We start from the raw sequence: 12,063 nt of genomic DNA, 5'->3' as shown, positions 1-12,063 counted from the left end.
GGAAAAGTGTGGTATGTGCAAATTTAAGAAAAAAATATATTTTTCTTAACGGGTCATAACGGGTTATAACAGATGGGTAAAGTGACCCAACCTGTTAAGAACCTGTTAAGATAACAGGTGTGACACGACCCGTTAAGATAACATGTGTTACACGAAAGCAACACGAACACGATAAACACGACCCGTTTACCAGGCCTACCTGTGATGCTTATGAACATACGCAGCCACCATATGGGCTGCACGATTACATTGATAAGGAGTGAAGATAAACTTCACCAACTGGAAAGAAGGCATCATAGCCCATATATCAACCAAATAAATCTACATTGACACGTCTGCTTGAATCTCCTTATTGAGCATTTGAATCAGCCCCTTCGAATCGGTTTCCACTTCTAGCGCCACCCGACTCCGAAAGACCACTTTGAACGCACATCTTAAGCCCCTGACGAATCACCACCACTTCAGCCATAACAGGCGATAAATACCTATCCCCACCCTTCCCACCCGCCATCTTTGGAATCCCAGCAAAGTGCCGTAGCACCCATCCCACACCACATATCCTTGATTCTTTCCTCCAAGCCTCATCACAATTCAATTTTAAGCTTCCAAAGTCCGGCTTTCGCCATCCATTCACAACCCCCTCAATCTGAATTTTTTTCCCTGCTTCCTCCTGCCTTCTCCTTCGGTCTCCTGCTCCATCATCTTCAACCGTAGCCGCATTAAATTCCGTAACCTGACGCTACCACAAATTGACAACAATGCGAAGCAAAATTCGATTACCGTTAAACACAACTTCATTCCTACATTTCCAGATACGTCATGACCAAACGCAATCTGTTGAAGTACCGAATCCTCATTCATCCCTAGTCCCACACGGTCCAAGAGCTTTTTCCATCCCACCATAAACTCTTTTGAGCCAAGTGATCCCATATCAATCTGCAATGAAGTACCAAACCAAAAGACTCGGCTGAACTCACAATTAAAGAACAAATGCGCCTCCGTTTCGTCAGCGGCACCACATAGTTCACAAACATTTAAGACCCGAATACGACGCCGTTCCATTTATGTCACACCGCAAGAGAATGATGACACGCTCTCCAAAGAAACAACTTAATTTTATTAGGAACCATCATACGCCAAATCTTCTTCCAGAACCCACCCATGGGTTTTTGTGGGTTTAACTTATTTGCAATCAGAAAATCTCATTTTTCACTTTTCACAAGTGTATTTTTCTTTCGTTTGGAATACAAAATGAGAGTTTTGGAATGCCAATAACAATTCTTTTGATTTTTTTTTTTAGTATATTGATATTTTTACACTAAGGGGAGGGGAAGTTCGGCTAGCCACACAATGAGCAATCTAATTTTGTATCGAATTCGTCATCCACGAGATTTGAATTTAAAGCTTCTCACTTTAAAATCCAAACTTTAATGGTTTTGGCCCAGAACGGAGACTTTGCCAAAAGTTATGCTTTCCTTCGCATTGGGTTTTTTTATCGGAAACCTCATTGTCATTTCTATAAAAATAACAGAGTACAAGAGATTTAGGGGTGAAAGACAAGCCTCGTTAAAAACCTTCAGAGAAGGGAAAAAAGAGTACTTCGCCAAATTACTCCCATTTACATTCAATTATCACTCTCCAAAATCTACTTCCAAGAAAGGAGCAAGCAAAATTGGCTCCTCCTCTATCCATGTATGAAATCCTTCATTATAAAGCCCAAATTCGCTTAGCTGGAATTTCACTTGGGGAAGGAATGTCAGTTTTACAAGGATAAAGATGTTTTCAATACCGAGACATCCTTCTGCGATCAAATTCATTAAAGATATAAAAACGTCGAAAGCCTAATCGGAAATGTACTTGGACTTGGCCGAGCTGAAGTTTCGTTTGAAAAGGAGTTTGAGTCCTGAACGGAGTGTGATTATCTGGAGGTGAGACTTGCAATCACTATAAATACAAGGCATTTGGCAACGAGAAAAGGGTCTCAAACCAATCAATCAAACATCTCACGCTCTACGCGTTTCACCAAACCTTTGCTCCGGTCGTGGTATTTACTAACTACCTAATTAACCAGGCGATTTGCGACATCTCCGACTAAGGTGAAGCTGAAGTGTTGTACTCACTGGAGTCTACAACGGACAACAACGAAAGTCCCTACGAAGAAGTTAACCGCGATGCTTGACTATAGGGGTCACTCGGGTGTTCTCCGCTTGTTCATGTGTGAATAATATCATGTAATAGCTCAAGTCTGGCACCAGCACGACCATATATACCCCCCATTTTTTATCACGACCATCGTGACGTTTGAGTACCTCTGTCCGATTATTCTTATTTTCGTTCGCAAATCCTTTAAGTTTGAGGAAATCATGATCAAGTCCGAGCCCCGTTCAGAGGATATAGACTATAAAAGTAATTAGAACGACCTTGTCTAATTTTGTGAAATATCTCTCTTTCTCTCTCTCTGGTTTGACTTATGTAGATACTCAGTTTGATACCAAATTATGATGCCTAGCTCATTGTATGGTTTAGCCTCACTTCTCTATCCCTTAGTGTACATATATCGTTATATTTTTTCTTGAAACATTTTAAATCAATTCCACATTTAAATATATTACACATATACATTCCCTCCAAAATTTTGGCTAATACATCTTCAGGTTTGAGTTACGTGCAACAATTATAAAAGCAAAGAATAATGAGATCATCATTAATAATCAAAATCACTCCTTATTAGCAAGGTAAACTAATAACTGACCTATAACTCTAGTTGTACCATCTTTTTAGAATAGCAATTCTCATGGCCTCATCACTTGTGAAACCCTTAGGCACTCTTGCCACAACATCTTGAAGCATCAACTCTTTCACACTTGATATGCTTGCATGATAAACTTGTAACTCCAGGTCTTTGAGTGCATTCATCAATCTAGCATTAGGGTAATTGCAATCCGGACACTGAACTCGTATCATGGCTTCTGAGCCTACGATCTTCACATCTATTTCCACAGCCCCAGCTGCGCTATTATTATAACTTGATGATAGCCTAGGCCTTGTTTGATGATGATCAACTATGGAGCTTGTTTGGCCTCCAATATCAACACCAGGCTTTTGAGGTTGTGCGTGAATTTTGGCCTCCAATTGCCCAATCCTTGCTTTCAGATCATTGATGTATACAACTGCATCAGAAAGTAAAGAAGCTTTGTCCATTCTGGACACATTGGGAACGACAGAGCGGAGGGCATAGAATCGATGGTTAAGCTTCTCTCGCCTTTGTCTTTCAGCCTCAACATGGTTTATTGGTGATTCTGTTCTACCTGTTTCACGGTTTGATGATCTTCCTCTCTTTTTTAATCGAATGTTCTCAGTATTCTCAGAGGTTAAATTTCCAACAGAGTCAGAAGGTCCCGAGTCTGATGACGATCCACTTACATTTGCAGGAGCTGCTTCTTTTGTACGACCTTCAAGTCAAAATATTTAACTTTCATGTCAATGAAATATTGAGTGTTAAAATACACAATATCAATAAAATATCGTATCTGGAGATCATGTTACGTGAGTACTTTAAATGAAAAGAAATCGTAAATATCATCCAAACGGAAAAGATTGTTTGGTATTGGACATCAATCTACATACATCATTGTCTAGACGATACTAGTTGGATGCATTGGTATTTGCTACCAGTATAGCTTACTGTATCAAAAAATTTGAACCGGTTTGCTTACCTTGTGTTGCCCACTCTTTATCAGCTCCTGAAAACATTCCACTTTCTAAAAGAGAAACATGTACCTGGTCCTCACGGCTGCTGCTCAGCTGCTTTGGGACCACGTTCTTGTTGTCTGATTCGAAAAGTGATTTTGATAGCTGCAGAAGACCCCAATCTTCTTTGATCACATCCAAAGATGCGAGTTCAAGTACTCCACATGAAGTTGCAATACAAACCAAAGTTTGAATTCCGTGCATTCTTGCTTCTTTCACTCTCTCACACTCATAGAATTGAAGCTCATGATCACCTGCCAGCCAAACAAAACCACCAGAACAAAACGTACGGCCCAGAATGTTACTATTACCGTGGCCGGCAGTAAATGACTGGGTTAAAGAGGCTGTGTAAAAGTAAAACCATTGAGCGTCAGTAACATCTCCACCGTCCAAATCCACGTCTTCATGGAAAAGAGCTTCAACTTCTCTGCTAATCGCCCTCTTCTTCTCTACAACATTGAACCCGAATCCGGGTTGGTGTTTGTGGTAACTTCTTTTGGAGGCCAAGTCCCTAGTGCTTCGAAAATGGCCGCCGGCCCACGACAAAGAAACTAGGTCACTGTTGTGTTTTGAGGGTTGCCAGAAAATTGAATAGACCCACCATTCAGGGCGGTTCTGAACTATGAACTGGAGGCGTTGAAGTGTGGGTGAGTTTTCTTGACAAAACTTTTGAGAAGTACAAGAGGATATAATTTCCTCCATGGTTTTCCTTTTTTCCTTTTTTTCTTTTTCAGAAGCCTCGATGGTATGGGAGGAGTTTATGGAATCAAAAGGCATACATTTTTGCTTGCTAATGACTATTATGTAAAGAAAAGTTTGGCTACAAATTAAGAAGTCAGAAATGAATAGTAGAATTTGAGACAATGGAAGAAGAAATTGAGTGAGTGAGTGAGAAGCAATGGAAGAGGAAATTGAGTGAGTGAGGCTCTCAATGCTCGGACTGGAAATTTATAAAGGAAAACCTACGTACGACCAATTCCTGTACTATTGAAAGTGTTGATAGTGCAACGTGATAAACACACCACACAGTAGAGCCTTTGAATCTAGCTCATTTTCGTAGGTTATTTGGGAACTTCTCTCATCCGTCTATTCTGAAAATGAATAATTGGTCTTCGATTTTATTTCACCACTTTCTTGTGCTTAATTCAATTCTTTCTTCATTTCTATGGAGAGGATCCTCTCCGGAACATTTCCATCAAATCATCTAATCCGGACCTTTGAAATTTGATCCAACGGCTGAAGTTATTATAACTTTTAAAAATGTCTCTTATTTATAGCTATTGGATCAAATTTTAAGGGCCCGGATTAATTGATTGGGTGGATTTGGTGAAAATGATCTGGATATGATCCCTTTTCCATTTCTACGACTGATAGATTGTTTTCTAGTTTTCTTCATTTCATCATGTGAAAGAAATTTTGAAACCGTGTTTGGAAAAGAGTAGGGTTGCAAGTTTTCCTTTAGATAACGGGTAGGTTCTAAGTCTTTATCGTACAACTAATAATTCTTTCCATATTAACTTAAGCGTTGGAAAATAGAATTCCAAATGGGTTATATAACAAAATAATATACAATTAATATATAAGACTTTCTATCTATAATATCACCGAAATCTTTTAAAACTCCAAATGGGTTATATAACAAAATAATATACAATTAATATATAAGACTTTCTATCTATAATATCACCGAAATCTTTTATAATAAAACTCAAACCTATCAATAAGTTAACAACCTAATTAACCTCTTAGTTAACCAACCGTTAGCTTATGTTCACACTGTCTTGGTTGACACGGCTCTTATGGGTCCAATAGAGAATAGATATTTTGGCTTTTTCCTCTTTAGGTTAAATCAATCAATATCGATCATTTTCCCCTTTCTTTTTCATGTCATGACCCACGAGAGACGAGATTTCCAATTGCCCTTGCAATTGGATTGAATGGCTCCACAGCCCAGAAAAAAAATTGCTCCAGCAGAGGAAAGACTGGAGGGCGATTAGGCGAAAGGCAGATGCCCCATTACTTGCCCTTGCAAGTTTTGCCTGGGCTTGCGCCCTTCTACTTATTGAATAGGCTATGTTTAGTTTCATTCAGATTATAATTCTGCAATAAACTATTTTTCAATTAACAATGTCAAGCTATATTTATATATCATATCCAACCGAATGAGCTATTTTTTAACCCCCTTCCTAATTTATTATTTTAAGTTTGTTCTTTAATTTTATTGGTTGATTGAATTAAACTATCATATCAAAATAAGGTTTCCAGATATATTTTGAGTGTCACTTGTCGCTAAATGAATAAGCATCTGGATTTCTCATCTTTATATAATCTCAAAAAAAATTCGGATATGATTTTGAGTGACACGTTAGGTTTCATATTGTTTAAGTTTCATGTTATTAAATATTTTAATTTTACCTGCACGTCAACAACTTAGACATTAATTCAAAGATCACAATTTAATTGAAAGACAACTTAACTAAAATACAACATCTTAAAATATTAAAACTACAAAAACTTAAATATTAAAACTACAAAAACTTAAATATTAAAACTACAACAACTTAGATTTTTTTTTTTTTTTGGGTGTGATATCCATACACCCCTTTTTACTTCTCCCACACTTTTTTAGTTTCCGGCCGTCGGATATGATGAATTGAAGAAGATCAACGAACATAAATTAACAAGGGGTGTGTGAGATGTAAAAAGAGGTGCGTAGATAGCACACGCTTTTTTTTAGGTGAAAAGAGAGGATTTGATTAATTAGCAGTAATAGATTCCTAAACCAAAAACAAAGATAGGGATAAAGCATATTACAATTACAAAACCCTAATCTAATCATGCTCTCATGTCCTACTTTTTTTTCCCCACAGTAACAGCAAATAGCTTTTTGTACAACCAGGTGGAATGTTGGCTTTCTTTTGGAAGCAGTTTAATTAACCCATCAAAATATCAGCTACCTAGATACAAAGGCAGTAAAAGGCTAGCAAATCGCCACCAAAGAGAGCTGGGATTTTGCTTGGAAAATGGAGGTGCTGAAGAGCCTACAGATCCGGGCCAACAGGATCCTCTCCGGATCTTTTTGGTGAGGATCGTAGAGATCCGTAAATCGTGTCCGTTCATCGTACATTATGTGATCAGTTTTTGTCAAGTATTGTTTGTGTTTAGTTTTAAATAAAAATATTTAAAATAATTTATAACCACAAGATGTATGATGAACGGACAAGATTGATAGATCCCTGGGATCCTCACAAAGAGGATCCGGCAAGGATTCGGATTCAGATCCGGGCACAGCATAGACGCATTTTCCGTGACTTAGATATTAAAGATTACAACAAATTAGGAGTTTAAAGAACGTGAAGAATTGAAATAAAATGAGATAATATAGTATGGAAATGTGAAAATGATGTGAGAAATGGTGTAGAAATAGCTTAGGTATGTATGAAAAAAAAATTAGATTTTTTTAATTTTGTACTAAAACAAAAAATTTAAAATCTAACGGCTAACTGACGTCAGCTAGCAAGTGGGCTGTTGTGAGCTTGGGCCCCTCAAATGGGCTGGCTGACTGGCTCAAAATGCCCAACTTGATAGCCAAAGGGCTTGAATTTGGCCTTGTGGGTCCCTTTTTCTTTTGGCTCAAACCTCTATTGGAGATGAGTTTTGTTTCATTTCAGGCTAAAATATAGCATATGGCCTAATCCATTAGAGATGGCTTGAACCACCATTTACTACAGCCAAAATCCAACAAATTAATTTAAATTAAATTAAACACACATAGAATTAATCACACTTAAACAAATTAATTAATTTTTTTAATTAATTATGCTTGTATGTAATGCTATATTTGCTTTAGATTTAAAATTAAACTATCGGAGTTAACAAAGAGTTTTATTTTCAAAGAACAAACTTACTATAAGTACACACTTATAAGGCATACAAAATAAAAAATGTGTTTGTGAATAGTAATCGCCTTTGCCCTTGCACTTCCCTATCCCCTTCTCAAACTAGTGGACTTGCACAAAGGTAGGTACTATTTAGAGTGAATAGTAAGTGTCATTTCACTGTCATTGTCCTTGCAGTGCCATTTCACTGTCATTGCCCTTGCCTTGCCATTGCCCTCCTAAAACGGGTAGAGATGCTCTAATGACTAGGGTTTGATGTACGGTTAAAATAAGTCACATAGTATTATGGTCTAATGATATTTCACTCACTTAGAAGTGAAAAGTCTTAGGTTCAAATCTTGTGAATGTTGGATACAAAACCAATTTATTTTTCATGCATTTTATATCAAAATGAAGCCCTAAGCATGTAGAATCACGTTACACTACTTTAAGGTTAAAAAACATACGAAATCTCACCGGAGAAATTCCAAGAAAACCGGCCAACTTCGAACCCGGCGATCCCGACGTCCAAAACCTTCAAACTAAACACTCCGAGCTTCCTTGGGACCTCACTAAGCTCCCTGTAAGCTTAGAATTCCCTGAAAGTCAACAATTCACGTGTGCATGAACAGTGACATCAAACTGGGGTTTGGATTTCACGTGATTTCGAAGGTTTCCAGTCTAAAAGTAACACCATTCGAATCAGGAGGTTAAAAGGATGAAGAAACTCACCTTTTTAGCTTCAATCCACGAAGAAATTGAGGGATTGGTGCTTTGGTCCGTACGGGTTCGAGAGGAAGAGAGAGAACTGCGAGGGAAGAGAGAGAGCACGGGGAAGGAAAGGGTTTGTCCCGTGTGTGTGTGTGTGGTCCACCCAAAACAAGCCACTCTTTATTTCCCTAACCACACAAATATACACACATCCCTTAATCCAACTTAAATTTTCCAAAACTTAGGAAAATATGCATTATTCAAAACATGCCACACACATACCTTAGTAACCAACAAGGGTACCTTCGTCATTTCACAACCTCGATAAATAGAATCTCGGGACGGGCTGTGACACCTGTGGTGAAGTCTGTTAGGATTTAGGCCTAAAATTGAAAATTTCGTTAGCTCCCAGTTAGTCATTAGCACGTGAGCCACATATATTAGGCTAAAACGGAGCTCTCAGTTAAGTGTTACCACGTGAACCTCATGTGTTAACAATTAACAGATAGTTGACAAAAATTTTAATTTTGGACCTAAATCCTAATAGATTTTACCTTAAGGGCTTAAATACTCTTTTTTTACCACATGAGCTATCTTCCGACTATCCTATCACCATGAGGACTATTAATCCAATTATGTCTAGGTTATTTTCTATTTATTTATTATTATTAATCAGCACACATGCTCTACGTGTACAAACTAAGTTTGTTTTTTATTTTACTACGATTTATCATTAATTAAATGAGCAATTATGACAATTGAAAAAAACAAAAGAGAAATGATAAAAAGGAAAAAGAAAAGGAGAGGGTGGGAGAACATGAGGAATGCACAGAGAGGAAGAGAAGAGAAGTGGTGTTTTTTATTTATTTTTTAATTTTAAAATGGGATATGCTATATTTACATGGCTACGAGGTTAGTGTAAAAAATAATAAAATTTATGTGATGCAATAACTGAATTGTCCACATTTTTTTTTTTTGTTCAATTATGGTGAAATGGTTAGAATGGTGATTTGTTGGAGCTTTGATTGACAAACAGGATTCTATTAATAAATAGTTTAGATTAAAAAATTATATAGTATATTTATGGGATACAAAAACATCAGGGGCCCCTATTCAATTGGCACATATTGCTCCTCCTCAAAGCCGGCACTATTTAGACCCAAAGGAAATTACAAAAAATAAAATAAAAATTAAATCGAAATTGAATCTATTGAATTTTTACGAAAAATTGCATCCGGTGCAATTATATTGATCTTTAAATTTAGATAATTTGATTGGTGGATTACCTTGTGGATACATTATTTCTCTTCAGTACTATACCGCTTAGGTTTAAATCTTCCCCCTCCTTCCTCCCCACCCCTTTTTAACTCACTACTTCGCTTGTAATAGCTGAAGCAACACGTGTTACTATAATATTGGCTGAGTGCCAGCTCATCTAAATTGTTTTGTTTTGTTTTTTTTTTTAAACTCTCATCTAAATTGTTAAGAATGTTTGTTAAGTGATTAAGTAGTAGCTTTGAGCTTAAGTATGTGAGCTCAGCTATGTACTACGGTAATTAGTTTCAATTTCAATTAATGAAAGATTAGCCCTTGTTTTCTGACCTCTCTTTCTATTTTTCTTCTTCTTCATCTTCTCATTTCTCTCTCTAAAAACTAGAATACTATAGTTGTTATTAGCTTGTAATTAAAAAAATGGATACTTTGGATGCGGTCCCTAATCCTTAACATTATTTAACTAAAACCTTAATGGTATTCAAAGTTTGATCAAAGTCCCTTGACTTTGTGCACCTCATTATATTACAATTAATATTTATATTTTTATAGTTTTGACATTAATTGTTTAATATTTTATGAGATTTATAATCCTATAAATTTAAAATCTCTTATTAAAATACTATTAGAAACGGTTACAATAAAAAAAATGTAAACATTTTGATTGAATAAATGGATAAAAACTATGTAAAAATAAGAAATAATAAATGGCAAAAGAATGTATCCATAGTGTTAAAAAAAATGGTGCATTTTACAAAAAAAATTGGTACATTTCACATATAACAAAGTGGTAAATTAATAAAGAAGAATGGGTACATTATAAATAAATTAGGGTACAGATAAAAGATTAAAAAATTATGAGTACAAATGAATTTTTTAAAAATGTAGGTGCTAAAAGAAATTAATACATGGGTACAAAATAAAACTAAAAAGAAAATACTACAAATTTAAAAAAATGTTGCAAATTAAAAGTGGGTAAAAACTAAAAATATAAATATATGATACAAAGTTTAGGCATAAAACATAAATATACCATAAGTAATTTTTCTATCATTGATTAAATATACAATGTCACGTGACGGTATATACATGGGTACAAACACAAATAAAACTTTAAAAAATAAGGGCACAAAAAGAAACTAATATATGGGTACAAATTAAAAATGAAAAAAAAATTGGTACAAATTAAAAATAGGTACAAACTAAAAATAAAAATATATGATAAAAATTTAGCCATAAATATAAATATACTAATTGTAACATTTTTAACACTAAAGTAATATATTTAAAAATAAAAATATTTTATTATTCAAATAATTAATAATGTTATTAATACTAAAGACCTTGATAAAAAAAATTGAAAATAAATAGAATTTTAATCAATGGAGTAGCAAAAAGAAGGATATAAACATAATTTCTCCTTCAAAAAAATCTTTTTTAAACCCCATTCTCTGCATTACTAGTCAAATTTAGCTAACAAAACACATCATCAATTAGTTTAGCACCACTCTGTTTCCATTTAGTTAGAAAAAAAGTTTGATATTCGATACATAGTCAGTTGTGATTCATTGCACTTTGCTATGAATGTGTTACTAGCTAGGTTGATCACTCCAAGTCTCTCCAGTGGTCCAGTTATATGGTTTTGTTGAAGGTTATTTACTTCCAATGACCCACCCGCAACCACCGACAAATAGGCCAAATATTCGTGCCAGGCTTGTCCTCTCGCGCGTCAGCTGCGACGTCTGCCCTACACCTCATCATAGTCGGTGGTGACAATAGTTCTAATAGTCTTCTAGAACATTTGAATCAATCGTTCCAAAAAGAGTTGAAAATCAACGAATTAAAGTCTTTGATTCTTAATAGTAGTTTTACGGTTTTATTATTCTGAGTGATATCTGTGAAATAGCATATGATAAGTTCTGAAAGAAATTCTTTGAAACGATATAGGAACAGATAAAAGGATTTGTACATAATTTAATAAACATGATGCTTATTTTGCTTTGAATCCAAATACAGTGAATTTCACTATTTTTTTTCTAACTTACATTTAAGAAACAGTGTGTCTATTTCACTTAGATCCAGAAACAGTGACTTAAATTCCAAAAACAGTAACTTAGATTCCAAAAACAGTGACTTAGATTCCAGACACAGTGTTACTTAAAATCCAGAAATAATTTTTTACAGTCCAGAAATAGTGACCCGTCGTTATCATTGAATAGTATGCAAATCTCAAATTTATTTTTTGGAGAAACAAATGATGAACTCCACTGACAATGAAAAATTGAAAAACAATACCTCAAATACACTAAGAATAATAACGTCGATCACATTTCAACAAAATAATACAAAATATAAATTAAATAGCATGCAAATCTATATTTTGTTTCAAATAAAAAGAAGAAGGTCTGCAAAACAACGATGAACTCCATTAACGACGAAAATCTAAAACTCA

At 35.3% G+C, this 12,063-nt stretch overlaps 2 protein-coding genes across 2 annotated transcripts; both read right to left on the bottom strand.

Moving 5' to 3' along the window:
• Nucleotides 1–349: 349 nt before the first annotated feature.
• On the bottom strand, nucleotides 350–1,062 carry LOC139196891 (uncharacterized). Its single transcript, XM_070823244.1, has 2 exons — nucleotides 781–1,062; nucleotides 350–739 (listed from the first exon to the last, which is right to left on the bottom strand). The coding sequence occupies exons 1-2, from the start codon at nucleotides 1,060–1,062 to the stop codon at nucleotides 350–352; spliced, it is 672 nt and encodes a 223-aa protein (XP_070679345.1).
• A 1,422-nt stretch (nucleotides 1,063–2,484) lies between these two features.
• LOC103437431 (transcription factor bHLH14-like) lies at nucleotides 2,485–4,745 on the bottom strand. The gene is made up of 2 exons (XM_008375899.4): nucleotides 3,717–4,745; nucleotides 2,485–3,452 (listed from the first exon to the last, which is right to left on the bottom strand). The coding sequence occupies exons 1-2, from the start codon at nucleotides 4,525–4,527 to the stop codon at nucleotides 2,761–2,763; spliced, it is 1,503 nt and encodes a 500-aa protein (XP_008374121.3). The 5' UTR covers nucleotides 4,528–4,745; the 3' UTR covers nucleotides 2,485–2,760.
• Nucleotides 4,746–12,063: the final 7,318 nt, after the last annotated feature.

The sequence above is a fragment of the Malus domestica genome, chromosome 06 (assembly GCF_042453785.1).
Source record: "Malus domestica chromosome 06, GDT2T_hap1".
In the NCBI taxonomy this organism is placed as follows: Eukaryota; Viridiplantae; Streptophyta; class Magnoliopsida; order Rosales; family Rosaceae; genus Malus; species Malus domestica.
The sequence above is the reverse complement of the archived record's forward strand: the minus strand, read 5'-3'. Positions and strand labels throughout refer to the sequence as shown.